General features: G+C 44.2%; 1 protein-coding gene across 1 annotated transcript in view; it reads right to left on the bottom strand.

Moving 5' to 3' along the window:
- The window catches only part of HADHA (hydroxyacyl-CoA dehydrogenase trifunctional multienzyme complex subunit alpha), a 1,198,456-nt gene that overhangs the window by 57,789 nt on the left and 1,123,162 nt on the right, over nucleotides 1-17,505 (bottom strand). The window contains exon 18 of the mRNA XM_044061612.1: nucleotides 17,035-17,149. Coding sequence (XP_043917547.1) covers nucleotides 17,035-17,149 — 115 coding nt within the window. The remainder of the gene's footprint in view (nucleotides 1-17,034; nucleotides 17,150-17,505) is intronic.

The following is a 17,505-nucleotide window of genomic DNA, read 5'->3' as shown; positions in this document are numbered from 1 at the left end:
TAAGTGACCCCTTCTACCCTTCACCTTTCTGTGCCAGCTGCCAGGCGGAAAAAAAAAACAAAAAAAAAAAACAGCAGCTTCTCGTTTATTACTAAGTGCTGCCCACAGCAACATGAACACACATACCTAACAAGCATGCAGTCTCACTGGCTTCAAATAACCACCCCCAGGAAAGTACAGTTTTGTACCTACCATAAATGTAGATGTTCGAGTGCTAATACAGCTGCAGTCATAACAGATGGGTTATCCTAGGTCCGGCGTCGGTTGCCATCGCTTCCTCCCTGATGTCAGTGCGGCAGGGGTATAAAAGAACCAGCTGACGCCATCATCTTCAGTTTTTCTTGCCCCAGATGTCAGGTGCCCCCAGAAGGAAGGCAAAACAAACTTATGTAATAATGCAGTGTAAAATAATCAAAAAACAGTAGTTTGCAAGCAAATACATCATAAAAGAATACCCCAATCAGGTTGTATGAGGAGGTGTTTGTCATAAGGCCTGTCCCAAGAGGGGATGGAGGGAGGGAAACCTGGACTGCAGCTGTATTAGCACTCGAACATCTACATTTACGGTACGTACAAAACTTTACTATGTTCATCGTGCATACAGCTGCAGTCATAACAGATGGGTAGAATCCCAAAGCTAAAAAGGGGTGGCAGGCACTAAGTGGAACTAAGAGGAGCAAGGATGCCCTGCAAGACTGCTGTGGCAAAGCCCGCTCTAGATTTAGAGTAAAGTGGAAGGTGACAGTGCTTGGAGAAAGTGTGCACAGAACTCCAAGTGGCTGCTTCCAAAATGTTCTTGGTAGGAACCCCCCTGAGGAAAGCTGCAGAGGTAGCTGTGGCCCTTGTGGAGTGAGATCTGATGCTTGTAGGCACAGTTTTTCCATGAAATGAGTAACAAAAGCGTATGCAGTGGGCTATCCATTTTGAGATGGTCTGTTTGGAGATAGCCTTTCCTTGAACACCTGTAGCATAGGACACAAATAGTTGCTTGGGTTGTCTGAATGGCTTTGTCCTCTCCAAGTAATAACAAAGTTGTCTGTGAATGTCCAAGGAATGTAGTAGTCTTTCTCCTTTGTTTTGTGGGTTAGGATAAAAGGAAGGTAAGTGGATAGTCTGATTCAAGGCTACACTGAATACTACCTTTGGCATAAAGGAAGGGTTGGTTCGTAAGGAAACTCTGTCTTGATGGAAAATGATGAAAGGTTGCACAGCCATGAGGGCCTGTAGTTCCGAAACCCTGTGTGCTGAGGTGATAGCCAGAAGGAAGGCTGTTTTCCATGACAAATATTGCAGTTCTGTTGAAGCAGCTGGCTCAAATGGAGGAAGGGTCAGTTTTTCCAAAATGAAGTTGAGGTCCCAAGCAGGTACTGGTGGTTTCCTTGGGGGTTTTATATTCTTAGCCCCTCGGAGGAACTGTCTTAAGAGAGGATGAGAGAATAAAGGAGGATTTGTGTTGTATTGTGCAGAAATGGCTGAAGCATGGATCTTGATGGAGGAGAAGGAAAGTCCACTGTTTAACATCTCAGCTAGGTACTGTAATATTTGGGGTAAATTTAGTACCCAAGGATTCTGACCCTTTTTCTGATTCCAGGCACAAAACCGTTTCCATTTGGCGGAGTAGGCATTTCTAGTAGAAGGTCTTCAGGCCTCCAAGATGACATCCTGCACCTCCTTGGAGAGGAGGGTCTGTTGGGAAATCAAGGAATCCTCCATGCGGCTAGATTGAGGGTTTTCAGCTGACTGTGAAGAGTTTTGAAGTTGTGCTGGGACAACAGAAGAGGCACTAGAGGCAGGATCCATGGTGGGGAATGCGTCGGGCTCTTCAGGAGTGGATACCAGTGTTGTCTTGGCCAGTCTGGAGCAATGAGAATCATGTTTGGCCTCTCTGCTCTGGCTTTTAATACGACTTTGGGTAGCAGAGGGAGAGGTGGAAAGGCATAGACAGTCAATGTTCTCCAATTGAAAGAAAGTGCGTCCACTTTCCAGGCCTGTGGATGATAGGTCCTTGAGCAAAATGTTTTCAGTTGGTAATTTCTGTGGGTAGCAAAGAGATCTATGTCTGGCTGTCCCCATGCCTGAATTATCTTTGCGAAAACTTGAGGATGCAACTTCCATTCGTGTGGATATGTCATATTTCTGCTTAGGTTGTCTGCCAGTGTGTTTCCTTCCCTGGTAGGAATTGTGTTTGAAGTTGGATTTGCAATTCCAGAGCAGTGTTCCAAAGGGACATGGCTAGTCTGCACAGGGGTTATGAATGAGTTCCTCCCTGTTTGTTTTTGTACATTACTGTGGTGTTGTCTGTCCTTATCAATAGCTGGCCTGGATGCAGTAGGTCTTTGAAGGCCATAATAGCATTTTGTACTGCTAGCATTTCCTTTTGATTGATGTGTAGGTGCTTCTCTTTTTGGGACCATTTGCCCTGAATGCACTGATCTTTCATGTGCGCCCCCCAGGCGTAGTCCGAGGCGTCTGTTGTGATGATTTGATTTGCTTGAGGCATGCAGAAGGGGAGACCTATGTTTCTTTGGCATGCTTGAGCCCACCACAGAAATTCCTTTTGAAGACATGGAATGAGTGGTATAATTGGTTCCAAACTGTGGCTGTGTTGAGACCATATGTTTTTTAGGTACCATTGAAGTTTCCTCATATGCAGCTTTGCACATGGGATCAGCAGGATGCAAGATGCCACGAATCCCAGAGCCTGCAGGATTTTCCTTGCAGTCAGCCTGGTGAAGATTGCCATTTTGCTGAAGTATTGAGATAGTTGCCCTTGCTTCTCTGGCGTGAGGTAGGCCATCTGGGTGTTTGTATTCAAGCTGGCACCCAGGAAAATTATTGTCTGAGAGGGTATTAGTTTTGATTTCTTTTTGTTGACCGTGTATCCCAGAAAGTTCAACAATTTTATTACAAACGCCAGGTGTTTCAGAAGTATGTGCTTGCTGTCCGCTTGGATCAGGCAGTCGTCCAGATATGGGTATATTTGTATCCCTTGAAGTCTGCAGAAGGCAATTACTGATGCCAGGCATTTCGTAAACACTCTAAGCGCAGTAGATAAGCCAAAGGGCAATGCAAAGAATTAATAATGGGTTGAACCCTGCAAGAAATCTGAGGTATCTTCTGCAATCTTGTCTGATAGGGACATGCAAGGTATGCCTCCTTGAGGTCCAATGTTACCAGCCAAGACTCCTTGCCCAGCATGGGAAGAAGCTGCTGTAATGTGAGCATCTTGAATTTTGGTACGAGTAAATATGTGTTTAGGATGGATAGGTCCAAAATAGGTCTCCAATCTTTGTCCTTCCTTGGTACCAGGAATAGTCTGGAATAAAAACCTTGACCCTGTTCTTTTGCAGGTACCTCTTGAATAGCTTTCATGTCCATGAGAGCTGAAATTTGTTTTTGTGCCTCTGCCCTTTGATTTTGTGGCAGGTTTGGCATGCCTCTCATTTTTGGAAGGGTGTGAAAGTGGAATCTGTAGCCTCTGTCTATAATGTCCAGGATCCATTTGTCTTTTGTGACAATATGCCAATTTTTTGAAAATAATGCCAGTTTTCCGCCTAAAGGTGCTGCCATTAAAGCTTTGCTTGGCATGCAAAGGGGAAAGTCATTGTGTCTGCTTTCTGAGTGACTGTGATCTATCTTCTCCACCTCTTGGTGTAGGTGCTTGCCATTGTCTGGCTCTGAATGATCCTTGACCCCTCGGGCGCCTGTATCTGCCTCTGAGGTCTGTCCGTGGCTGGAAAGGACCAATTTTTTGAAGGCCAGTTTCTGCTGAAACGGAGGTTGTACTTGTAGGAAATCTTTCACTGTTTGCATTGATCTTGCCTTTTCCTCCATTTTCTTTAGTACATCCTCAGCTTTAACACCAAACAATACATCTTTTTGAAGAGGTGCATGTAGTAATTTAGCTTTGACATGATCTGGTAAGGTTTGCTCTTTGAGCCAAGCATGTCTACGTATGACAGACCCTGTAATAGCAGCTCTACATGAGGCCCCTAAAGCATCAAAACCACACTGCAAGGTATGTTTACCCACTTGCTCTGCACTATGCAACAAATCCTGCAACTCCTTTAAATCTGGTTGCTCAGGTTGTGTCATTTTGCTTTTCAACTGAGATAACAAAAACTGTTGATACTTTAACATATGGAACTGACAGTTTAATGCCCTCATGGTTAAAGTGGCCGAGGTGTACACCTTTTTCCCCCACCTTTCTAAAGCTCTGGAATCTCTCTCTGAAGGTAATGGGTTTTTGGCAGTAGAGGCCTTAATTCCCTTGGGACCCTGTGAAATAGTTTCTGGGCCAGCAGCATGGCTTTTGTATAGGAATTGGTGTGAATCAGGAACCCGGTAATACCTGTCAGGTTTAACAGGAACTGGAGGTAAAGAATCTGGGTTGAGGCTGGCTTCTGTGTACACATCATCCAATATATCCAAAACAGGAGGGATAGCCAGAGGCCTGTGCTGGGGAAGCAAGAGAAAATCCCTGAGCCTTTTCTTGGAATCTGAGTAATCTTGGCCTTCCCAGTGGAAGTGTTCCCTTAAGGTATGTAAGGGTTCCCCAAAAGAATAGTCCTCAGGGGGGGGGAGACCGAGGGAATGGACTCCTCAGCATCAGAGTCTTCAAAAGGGGAATATGAATATTCCTGTTCCTCAGAATGTTCTGAGGTAATAGAGGCTTGATCTGGGCCTTTTGTCTGAAGGGGGTGGGGAACCCCTGATAAGAGTAATCAAATCCTCAGCCATTTTGAGCATCTGTTTTTTAGGCATGGAGCCTTGAAAGCGGCTCTGTGGACCTTGTCTTTTAGTTTTCATGGCTGCTTTAGATTTTGTGAAAGCCTTAATGGAAGAGGAGGAAGGCCTGAAGACACCTTGAGAAGAGGCAGGCCAGTCTAAACTCTGAGTTTCCCCGCCAAGAGTGGCATCGGTATCTGTAGTTGGAATGGGGGCCGAGGAGCCTGTGACCTCGGGCACAGAAGACACCGCTAAAGAAGCGTCATCGGTACTCAGGGGCTGCGTAGGCGCCTCGCTGAGCACCGGTAGTCGGCTTTAGCGTGGTGTCAGTAGAAGTCGCGGACCTTGTATGTCGGTCCTTATCTTTGCGTCTTTTACTCAAAACTGGAGTCGGAGTATCCGACGGCATAATGTAATTAAATTTTTTACCAAAATAGTGTTGGGCGAACTCCACCAGATGCTTAATAGTGCGTTTGTTGAATCTAGCACAAAAACGGCAGGCCGAGACGTCGTGGTCTGGGCCTAAGCAAGGAATACAGAAAGAATGGAAATCCTTATGCGGTATTTGCTTCCCACATGAAATGCAATTATTAACTTTGTCTGACATCGGTCTGAGGCAAGAAAAGTTTCAACGGGTACTTAGCTTTCAAGAAGACTTCGGCTGAAATATTTTCGTAAATCTCAGGAGCTGGCCGACCGGCACTTGCGAACTGCTTCTGCTTCGGGCACCGCGCGGCAAGAAAAACTGAAGAAGATGGCGTCGGCTGGTTCTATTATACCCCTGCCGCACGGACGTCAGGGAGGAAGCGACTACAACAGACGCCGGACCTAGACTTTGGAATTCGGCCGAGCGAGGACCCGCCTGACGGCAGGATAACCCATCTGTTACAACTGCAGCTGTATGCACGATGAACATCCTATCCGATTCTATCTGCAGTTAGATACTGAGATGATATAATTCAGTTCATCAACACATTTAATATACCTTATGATTAATATAACTGAATTAAGTCATCTCGAGCATGTCACTGGATCATCAGCCTGGGTAAAAGAAAGCACTGCATACTGTACTTGAAGGACATTTAACACAAAAATTGCACTTACATTTTTACTGGAGCAGAGAGGTGCTGCTGCTTCTGCCACCGGTGGAGCAAGTGGATTGGACAAGTATTACTGTACCAAACGGACTTCCCACATGCCCCACAGCACAGACAGAATTGGTATTTTTATAGGATTTTACCTTCGCATTCTGGCGTGCTGCTGAATCTGTGCTAATTTAACCAATCAGCTTCAAGAAAGGTGGGGACTTATCAGAGCAACATATCCGAACACCAGACAAAGCCCTTTACTTCCAGACAATCCGGAAAAAAAGACAGTGAAAAGGCCAGACTAGACATTTATTTACTAAACTCTCGAGGTCCACCAGGAAATCCTAGCTGCCCGACTGCACTTTGAGAAAGGCTGTTGTACCCTTCTGAGAATATTTCAGATCACTACAAAGAAAAGAACTAGCCTTAGAAGGATAATTCTTCTGAAATTTAAGAAATGAAGTAAGACCCGACTTAGATTCTGGATAACCTTACCTTTTTCCTGCAAGGTGGTGGCTGAGAATCGGGATTAAGGGAAGCACTCAAAATATCCAACAAAGTTTCTAAAACCGGAGAAGTGTATGAAAGCTTAGGCACACCAATTTCCAACACGGCATAGGTTCATACTAGGCTATCTGCCCTAGGGCATTTATAAGCCTAGCCAGAGTGTGTTTGGCTTTCGCCACCCATTTTAAATTAATTTTGCTATGCCCTTTTTCGAGGTTAGTATACTGTGCCTCTGTCTAACAGTGACACAGAAGTGATACCCGGGGTAAACCTACGATCCCCCATCCACTCATCAAGATTCCTCTTGAAGAGAGTCAATGAGGGACTCTGCCTAACCTGGACTGGGATTTTATTCCAGAGTGAAGGGAGCCTCTGGGTTATGAATCTGTCCCTCCAGCATGTCCTATTTATTTCAGTGCTGAGGTTCAAGTCTCTCGATCTCGTAGCTCGATGGGATTTGGATTTTCTGAGGTGCAGCATGTCCATTAATTCCGGGTTGGACATGGCTTTATACGTCAGGCACAGATCGCCTCTGAGCAGGCGGTATGCCACTGAGTAGAGCTGGAGTTTCTTTAACCGGGCAGCATATGGCATCTGTCTGAGCCCTTTGATCCTCTTGGTGAGGTACTTTTGGGGTCTTTCCAGTTGCTGCAGGTGTCTGGTAAGGTACATCCCAAAAGGGGCATTGTACTCAATTATGGGCCTGATGAGGGATGAGTAAAGAGGCACGATGACCTCCCCTGATCTAGATGTGAATCCCTTCATGATTAGGTGGGCTATATAAAATGTTTTTCTAATCACTTTAGCCACGTGGTTGTCAAATGAGAGATTGCTATCAACTTGGGTCCCCAGGTCCCTAATTACTTCTTCCGTACTTAATGGATCACCACTTGTGTGGTAATTTGTGGGCACTTTGTTTTTGTCAAAGGGGATGACTATACACTTTTTGGCGTTTAGCTTGAGGCCATGGCTCTGGCACCAGTTGTCTGTTTCTATGAGGCCCTTTTGGAGGATGCTTGTGTCGGCTGGAGAGTCAATTATGGTGCCCAGTTTGCAGTCATCTGCGAACTTGGTCAGCCACAGTCCTTCCGTGTTGGCCTCTACCTCTGAGAAATATATACCAAACAGAGGTCCGAGGACTGAGCCTTGTGGGACGCCACTTGTAACTGGTTTGGAGTCCGACATGGCTCCAGCAATTCTAACCATGTGGGTTCTGTCCTTGAGCCAGTTTGCAACCCATCTAGTGACATAGGGGTTTATATTTAAGCTGGTGAGCTTATCTATAATGCCCGAGTGGGGTATTGTATCGAAGGCTTTTGCGAGGTCCAGGTAGGCTGTGTGGGCCACCTTCCCCTCGTCAATGGCCTTGGTGACTGTTTCAAAGAAATTGACCAGGTTTAAGAGGCAGGATCTGCCCTTAAAGCCGAACTGGGTAGGATCCAGTGTCTGTAGGTCCCCAATATCTTTATTTATAAGGTCCATGATGATCCTTTCCATAGCTTTGCAGACCAAGCTAGTCAGGCTTATGGGGCGATAGTTTCCAGGATCCGTTGAGGCACCACCTTTGTGGAGAGGGACCACCGTTGCTGTACGCCACTCTTTGGGTACATATCCTGTAGTAAGGCTGAGACTGAACAGTAGTTTTATGTTTGGGTTTAGCTCTTCTTGGAGTTCATGTAGGACGCAGCCCGGGACACCGTTTGGTCCCATTGATGTTGTGTTTTTGGCTTTGGAGAGGGCAGCTCTTACCTGAGCATCTGAGATGTCAGGGGGGCAGCACTCTGCTGGGATAGATATTTGCCCTTTTGGTGGGGAGAGGGGGGAGAAGTTTGTGCTGAACCTATCAGCTACGATGTTGGCAATGTCTGTGGGTTTGGTGTATTTTTTGTCATTTTGGACCAATTCTGAGCATATCTGGGAATTCCCACCCAGGTTCCTAACATAACTAAAGAAAGCCTTGTGATTATCCTTAGTGTCCTGTGCAATTTTTCCCTCAAAGCTGGCCTTAGACGATTTTATGAGTGCCCGTAGTTTTTTGCTAATACTGATCAGAGATGCCTTCCCTTTTTGGGATTTTGCTCTATCATGTAGTAGCTTCCTCCTTCTATTGTATAGTTTGTTTATGGCTGGGGTCCACCAGACAGGACGTCTGCCTTTGGAGGATTGGGTCTTGGTTTTATTTGGGATTGCATGATCCATGCATTCCTGAAGGTGTTCATAGAATGCGTTTATAAAGGATTCTGCGGTCTGGGCCATATTTTCCACAGGCCCGGGGGCTTTGAAGGATTCCACCTCTGTTTTGAGGAGTGTGAAATTTGCTTTAGAGAAGTTTTTCACTGTGGTTTTCTGGGCAGGGGGCGGGGTCAGGATGTGAATATCCAGTGAGATTAGTTTATGGTCTGATCTTACCAGTGAGGGATACACTTCTGGTCTGGGGCATAGAGTCCCCATGTTGGTGATGATCAGGTCCAGTATGTTTTCCCCTCTTGTAGGAGTGGTAACAAGTTATTCCATAGCATTTGAGTTTATAAATTCTAGGAACCTTTGGGCTAGGGTGTTGGAGCTAGAGTAATGCTCCCAGTCTATGTTTGGGTAGTTGAAGTCACCCAATATAATGGTGTTTGGAGAGACCTTCATATTTTCCAGTGTTCTCAGGAAGGCCGAGTGGAGATCCTGGATTTGGGAGGGTGGTCTGTAGCAGGCTATAAACTGGAAGGCAGTTTTACCCACTGTTAGTTGCACATGGACAGTCTCTGATGCTTTGTGCTGTGCCACCAACCTGGAGGTGTGGGTATCTTTGACGAATATTGATACTCCCCCTCCTTTTGTGGTTCAGTCCAAGTTTTGGGGCCGAAAAGCATGGTATGAGGTATAACCTGGTAGTGCTGGGGTGCTCTCGGGAGCCTTGAACCAGGTTTCTGTTACTGCACAGATATCGATGTTCTCCATGCTAAGGAGAGTTTCAAGTGCATGCATCTTGAGGTTTAGACTTCTGGCGTTGAGTAGCACTACTCAGTTTCTTATCCCTTGTGATACCTATGGAGGTGGGTTTGTCTTTTGAGCCTTGCCTAAAAAAGGCACTATGGGGGTAGCAAGAGCCTTTGCCAATATCCGAAAGCCCAGGGGTGATAGGTGCAAGCAGTCCCTAGCGAAGCATCGTGGCTTGTCGAGCATGTCATCCCAGGCTGACAGGCATTGGATCCCCTTTGAATGACACCAATACTTAAGCCAATTGTTGAAATTGATCATCTTGTCTTCATATTGTGGCATCATTCTTGGTGAGGGTAAGATGCTACTCAAGGGTCAGGGTCATACCGGCCTGGGCTACATGCTCAGAGAGCTCCTCTATGTCTCTTTTCATGTAGTCCAGGGAGGTACGTCTCAGGTCATTCACACCAGCATGGACAATGACTGAGTCATATTTATACTTGCCTTGGAGTGACCTGAGTGCTTGTGTTATGTGGCGGATCCTAGCGCCGACAGGCAGCTCTCCGTGACCTTCTCCTTGTTCAGCCTGGTGAGCTGGACGTCAGTGTGCCTGACGATAGAGTCACCTATTACAAGTGTATCAGGTGTGTTGTTTAGCCTTAAGCTGTGACTGTTCGGCACACTGGCTTTGTGAGCTATGTGTTGCACGTGTTTTGTTTTGGGTGTGCGGTCAATAGTCAATTGAAAACCTTAGAACTGAAAATGCTGCATCATCTTGACAATTGTATTGCCTCCCTCACCCCAAAGGAAAGCTCTTCCATAGGGGAATCTGGAGATAAAGTATCTTCACCATCCAGAGCATAGGCAACAGGAGAATGAAATTGGGAAAAATAAACCAATGATTCATCACCATCTGAATTGAACTCTCTTCATCCTCTGATCATTCGGTACGTCTTTTAGGAGAAAGAAAGGGGACAGACAGCAGGAGCAGGAAAGTAGGTGGCTTTAAAGACATAATAAAAAGCCCCAAGTAAAATCCTGCCACTCCTGCTGGGGATTACTAATAGAGTGAGCAGAAATAGTATGCCTAGTCTTTTGTTTCTTCTTCCATCCAACTTCTGCCCTTACTTAAAAAAGCACTGAGCCCTGATGTACCTCAGAGAATCAGAACTCCCCTAAAATTTGAAGTGCGTCATCTATTCCCACCGATATCACAAGGTGTGGTTCTCCCCTTCTTGGCCAAAGCAGATTACTTATCAGTTGTGACAGACATATGAAATGAGTGCCCCATAATGGACTCCGAAGGGGTCACAATAGAGACAGCAACAGCAGGAGAAGCAGCCAGATAGTCTGCTGTCTCATTAAGATACATCAGAGATACCTGGATCAGACTTCAACAGCACAGGTCGCCATTCTACGTTTTTTTGACAAAAGGACATCATCTGTCGAGGACTCAGACACCATCTTTCTCTGAGCAAGTGCATTACATTTCTGGTTCACCATATACATTTTCAAAGACAGATTACTACACAAAGTCATAGGCCCAACTGCCTGCCAAAAAAGAACTTTTAAGTGTTCAGCACCCAGACAAAACATTTAGTATGGTGATCGCTGAGGAATCCATTTCTCACAATCATATTCTCCTCTTTTTCATGACATGTAGAAATGTATGAAGTACAAAACACACACAGGAGGGTCCCCAAATGAATATTTATCTGTACAATGGCAAAGAGGCATGAAGCAAATGGCTGATTAACCAAAGCAGAAGTAACACTTCAGTTCTTCGATGACTGCAAGAAAGTTCTGAGGTACTTTGCTTACGTTAGTCTCTTGTCTACCTCTGATTCAGGCTGGGGTCATATGTTAAACATATGGCACAAGGGGAGGCGGGTGCAGACATACCCATCAGTTAATACTGAAACAGTGATCATGGAAGGACATGGTACAGTTCCATTTTACAAAAGAAAAAATATTTCAAGGCTTTCAAAATAATTTCCTACAAAACTGGATCCAAGGGCAGGACTACAGGGCACCACAAAGCAGTTAAGTCTCTGAGAATCCCAAACAAAGTGGAAAATGTTCACCAAAGGTTCCACCTGACATTCCAAATACAGCAAACTGCAAAAAGAAAGATGGAACCATCAGGCAGTATAGTAATCCAATATTTATTAAAACAGACCATCATAAAGGCAAATAAAAAGCTCTACAAGTGCTTTTGGGTTTCATCTGATGAAGCAGCAACACCCAAAAGAGCTTATAGCGCTTTTTACTTGTTTTGATAACAGTCTGTTGTAATAAATATTGGATTACTATACAGCCTGGTGGTTCCAAGTCTCTGAGAATAACTAGGGAGACAGAAAACACTACCAATTGACATCCATATCCTTTCCCAGCTAGGAAGTTATAACCACAGAAAAGAATCAGGGAAAGAAACAGGATCCCGAGTGGCCAGGTGGAGAAGGGGAATGGCTTTCTCCAAATCCCAAGAAGGCTTGAGAAGAGGTTTGCATGAACTTGGAAGTAGGCACATGACTAGTGAGTGGGAGGAGCTGGACATACAAAGGCGTACACAGAGATGGCACATAGTGACAGGAGGCCCAGAAATGACTCAAGCAGATAATCCCCATGATCAATTGCAACAGGCACAGGGACAGGCCAGTGAGATGGAGAAAGGACTGGAAAATAACCTGTTATGAAATCCCAGGGTGGGCAAGGAGGGCACACGCTCTAAAATCTACATGTCCTTCAAAGACCATGGCTGGAACAGGCACTCACTACTTCAGGATTACCCCCACACCAGAGATGCATGCGAGAACACAGACTTACCAGAGTTAAGGATAGGGCCCCCACTATTCTTCTGAATGAAGCCTAAAGCAGTGATATAGTATTTCAGCCAAAAGGTACAGGCAGGAGCCTTCCTGCTAATCCTGCTAGGAACTGCCTTCTGCCATTTCAATGTCAAAATAATTCACCACACACAAAGGGTAGAGAGAACAAGAGCTTTACCAAAGACAAGGCTAAAATCCAAACTGTGTGAGTGGCAAAAAAAAATTAGCAAGCACGAGGGATAAGTGCATTTATAGAGTCCACATTTGATGTCACCACATACATCAATGGCACATCTCCCTTCCAGAGTAAAATTTCAAAAACTGATGTCAAATTCTGACTGGCAGAAAAACAATTGCTCAGCTTTAGGGCCCCTCAAGTCTTCAGTTTTAACTCATCTTTTTACATACTAACCTAGAGTCCTAAGCAGATTGAATACTCCACATCAAAAGTTCCAAAAGCAGTAAGAAACATGTTTTAGAAAGTGATCGTACAACAGTAAAATCACACTCAGAGTCCAAGTACCCACCACAATGCACAAATGCATGATGGCCCAAATCCTGCTATATGCTACTTAAACGGTAGACCTAAGCAAAGATCAGTACTGAGGGAAGGAAGATAGGAGCCCCTTTTGCATCGATGACCCTTCTGTTCAAACAGCTATGGTTATGCTGACTGTCGTCTAATGACTGTACTATATCCATCACAGCATCACTTCTGCAAGACGACAAATGAAGGAGTTACAGATTACTACAGACCTGAACACATACGTGGGTAGATAGTCTACAACATGCCTTGCAAGACTGCACAATTAAAGCCTACCCCACTTTCAGACTGGGTAGCTAGTTTGTAATAACTACTGAGTGTGCGTATAGGAGTCTGACAATTTCACATATACTCTAAGCAAAATCCCTCCCGAAGAAAGAAGCTACGGTAGCAGACATCCTAATAAATGGACCAGCCAAAATCTTTCAATATGTGTCACGGATGAAGGGGATAAAATTTACTAGGCTTGTATAAAGTGATTGGCTTACATAGAGAGCAGCCTTGCGTACATTGCACACAAGTAACAACTTGTCTGTTTGTTGGATGTTCATGGTACTACTTTTAATGCTGAGAGACTCCTTAAATATCAAGAAAAGAACCACTTAATTGTAGAAAAGCTCATTTGAAAGTTAAGTAATCAAGTACTTACAACATGCTTAGAAATTATACTTCTTTACTAAAAATAAGACATAAAATAGTAGTGCTCATTCTCCCTTAAAGCACGTTGCTCAAAAATAATTACCAGTTTTTCCTGCAGTTCAATGCCATTCTAGTAATAAACTCTCCTAGCCTTTTCAAATCAGGTAATACCTTAGCAAAATAAAGAGTTGTAAACCTGATATTTCTCAGACTGAGTTTGTGGCATGAGACTGAATGCAATGGTGTTTCATCTTGCCAAGTAATATGCCTGGAGTGGAAAGGGAAACACTAGTGCTAGCTGTGTAAAACAGAAATGTTCCAGACAGGATGTAGCCAAAATGTTCTGCTCCCTCTCTCTCCTTGCTTTTAGTTCTAACTTTGACAAAAGGGATGCTGGAATGAAGGCAGGCAAACCAGTGGTCCTACTTGACTAAGAATGCTTTTCAGCCACTGCCCCTTTGTTTTGGATTCTGGAGAAATGGTGATTTACATGGAATACAAACACTACTCTTGGGGTAGTCCTGACTCTGTGTTCAAAAACGTGGGTTTATCAAATACTCTATAGTGTCGGCAGTCAAACTACTTGATCAGATTTGTCTGCCAGAGAGTTTTGCTGGCTAGGTCTATAAACTGCATGGAGCACTCAAATGAATTATGTTGCCAGGTCCCAAATCATCAGTCTGCCTGCAAAGGGGTTAGGAATGGGATCCTCTCCCCCCCTTCAGTTTGTAATGTGCCACACATCCTGTGATAGTGGCCATTACTATGTGCAGATTTCTCTGGTTTCAGCACAGACTGAAAGCTATTATGACACACCTGATGGAAATCATTTCCATTTCTATATTTGTGCTTCATCTTCTGCTCCTTAGACTAGAAGCCTTGAACTCAAAACTGCTGTAAGAAGGTCCCCAGGCACAAAGTGATACGTCTATTGTGAACCTGTGCAGGGAATCGAAATTACAGTTCCCTGTTCAATTCTTTACTATTACAGAGATCAGTGGAAGACCATGCACTTATTTCACAACGTATTCACGCACCAATGCTCTTTCTTCATGCACATAACGGCATTTGATATGCAACTCAGAGCTTTAAGGAAAGTTCCTGCAGTAATGTTATTTTGCTCAAAAACGTGTAGGAAGAAGTCCCTTGTTGAATGCATACTTGTCCTGGAAAAGAAGACTGCAGCTGTGCTTAAAATGATCCCAAAGAATTTCTGCTGTTGTGATGGATACAGCATGAGCTTCTCTATAGCCAGACTCTGGAAACACTTGGCTGTTAGTTTGAGGGCCTACTGGGGCTGTAGGAATGAGGAAAGCTTGAACTAAGCAGTCTCCCAGGAAAGGGTAAGGTAGCATGCATTACCTGTAAAGAAACCAATTCAACTTTCAGGGCCCAGCATGAAGTCTAAGATGACGACTCGAAGACAGTAAGAATAGGACGGACTCCGAAAGACATACACGAATCTAGAGTCGTAACTAGTCCGCCCCTTGAAAGCTTCCACCAATTTATTACCCACTGCCATCATCTAACTCCTTCTCTATCCATGAGCACTATTTGCTGGACACTTCTTACACTTCCTGTATTTACAGGAAACCAGACTTGAAACAAAAGACTTTACTGAAATCCAGATCTATCCCATTCATGGGACTGATTTACTCTGCTGACATTCCCGATTTAGACACAGAAGTGTAACAAGTGAATCCATGCTACAAAGTTGATCTTAGAGGCCATCAGTGAATCCATGCTACTAAAATCAGGTTTCTGTGCTGTCTAGACTCCTCCTTGCACCATTCTTGTAAATGGGTAGTACAACCACTTGTCTCAATCTCCTGGAGCCACCACTCCCCCAATGGGACTTTTTGAAGTATGACATTGTCACAAGTCAGGAAAAAAAACATACAGCGGTCCCCTTTGATATTGAAAAAACAAACCATAGTAATACTTTCCCACTGCTGTTTTTATGCAGTGTACATAAATATTTTAACAATTTTCATTCACTCCAACATTACATAATTTGCTCAACTCTTGCCTTTCCTTAACTCTCATTCCTCCCGAACATTATTCAGCATGTACTGTTCCCAACAAATTCCATGCAGTTCTATGCAATTTGCTCTTTAACTTTTCTAAAGATCCTAAGCTGAATCTTAAACAATATTATGCAAAAAGGAGTATATATCCAGTGACATCATCAAGGCAGCTTACACAGCAGAAAAGGTGTGATCCCCTGCAGAGTAATCATCCAGGAATTAATGCACTGGATGTACTAGCTGAAGTTGCTGAGATCCAGAATAGGATAATAATCCTTCACATTTCCCAGGTCTGTGGTAGAGAATGATAAAGTCCTGACTATGCTCAGATGACCAGTGTGTGATTAACGACTCAAGTGATTGATAAAACAGACTAGGGGGAATGGGAGTGAGCAGCTGCTGATGGCTTACCCATCCTGGAAAGAAGACCGCTGCACTGACTTGCAGCTTGGATAACACCAAGAGGAAGCACTTGGCATTGGACCTGCAAAGAACACACGCTGCCCCTGTGCAAGCACAATGGATGGAAAATGCAGTATGTACAAGTACATTTCTGCTCCAGGGTTAGAGAAGACTACTCTGTAGGGCCCGGAAACTAACACTCCCTTACAATCTCACTTCCCAAGGCAGGATCTAGACAGCCCGTGGACTATTGCTATGGAGAGAATGAATGGTTCAAATGGGTAAGGGTAGAGGAGCCATCAAGTAAATCCAGAAAAGGAGCAAAGTACTTTGAGCAGTCAAGAAAAAAATCACTTCTTTTCCAGCACAGGGACAGCCTCTGCAGTCCCTCCCACATAGTGAAGCTCATGCTGCAGTAGGAAACAAACAGGACAAAGGATAACCACATCTACAGCTCACTGTTCATTTATAAATTTCGTTTGCCCTACCTGCAGCTAATTCAAAGAACCACCTCACCAGAGAAAGTGAGTGCAGTCACAACTAAACAGCCATAAGCAGGAGTTAACATGAGGGGATTCCAAGTCCCTAGAATCCCCAACCCATAAACAAATGTCTCAAGGTACCAATGTCTGGGAGTGGTCTTGTCATTCACAGATTTTAAATGACAATCCACAAGCAGGTTAGCTTTTAATTTTTACTGCTACATGAATACTGGCTGATGTGTGTGGAATTAACAAGGATCAATAGCTGAACTGTGGCAAAGTGGGGGTGGGAGAAGCAGGATCTGGCTTCAGACCTGATGTTGAACAAAGCACAACTTGGTCTAGGTACCCAGATGTCAGAGAATGCACAATTAAAAATATCCAATCTACAACAAATTAAGAAGTCTTCTCAATGATGGACCCTTTGAAGTGGACAGTGGGCTTGTATTATTTAGTGCAAGCTGCATCCTGAAGGGATGGCAATAGAAAAGCACAGCATACACAAACTTCTACTAATAGGACAACACTTTAGGGTGAGGGCTGGAGTGCCACAGTATACTATACATGCATTATTCTTGAGAACGGCATTTATTAGGTGTCATAGGTGTCATAGGTTAGTACTAGGCTAACTGCCCTTGCAAGCCATTGTAAGCCTAGCCAATTACCCCTTGTGAGACTCAAACCCTGCACCTTGTGTTTGTAAGGCAAACACCTTAACCATTAGGCCACCCTCCCAACCCTGCATACAACTGGAATACTGTGCAACACAAACTTGCTACAAGTGCACTTGTATTTGAGTGTGTGTGCACTTCCAGGGTGCTTGTGCTGACTCACAGATTTACTAATTTTTGTTATGCTTACACTTCAGGTTTGGCTGGAATCTTGAACTTGTCAAGGACCTCTTGTGCCCCAGAATTCACAGTACGATTCTTCACTCCTTCTTGGTAAATATAATATCCTTTCCCTGACTTGCGACCTGGGGAAGGAAATAAAAATTCTAATTCAAACAAAAGAAAGTCATATTAAGATCCAGAAACAAACAATTTGAAATTATTTTGTGCATCATCTATTAAGCATCTTTCACTGGAACAATGGATCTGCTCAGCTCTTTAAAGTAATACAACTCGGATGCAAATTCTTGTTCTCAATAATACTGTACTTTTGAGCAATTACAGTTTAAAGAAAATGTAGCATTAATAGGCACTTATGGTGACTACCTTGAAGGATTCAATGACACACTGGTTAAGATTTTTCTCTCACACAGCTCTAGTGCCAAAGGTTCAATCCTGACCTCCAGTGCCAGCCTCTGTGGAGCTGGGCTGTTGTACTCAA

Source organism: Protopterus annectens, chromosome 2.part0 (assembly GCF_019279795.1).
Source record: "Protopterus annectens isolate FY-2018-M chromosome 2.part0, PAN1.0, whole genome shotgun sequence".
NCBI classification, from domain to species: domain Eukaryota; kingdom Metazoa; phylum Chordata; order Ceratodontiformes; family Protopteridae; genus Protopterus; species Protopterus annectens.
The sequence above is the reverse complement of the archived record's forward strand: the minus strand, read 5'-3'. Positions and strand labels throughout refer to the sequence as shown.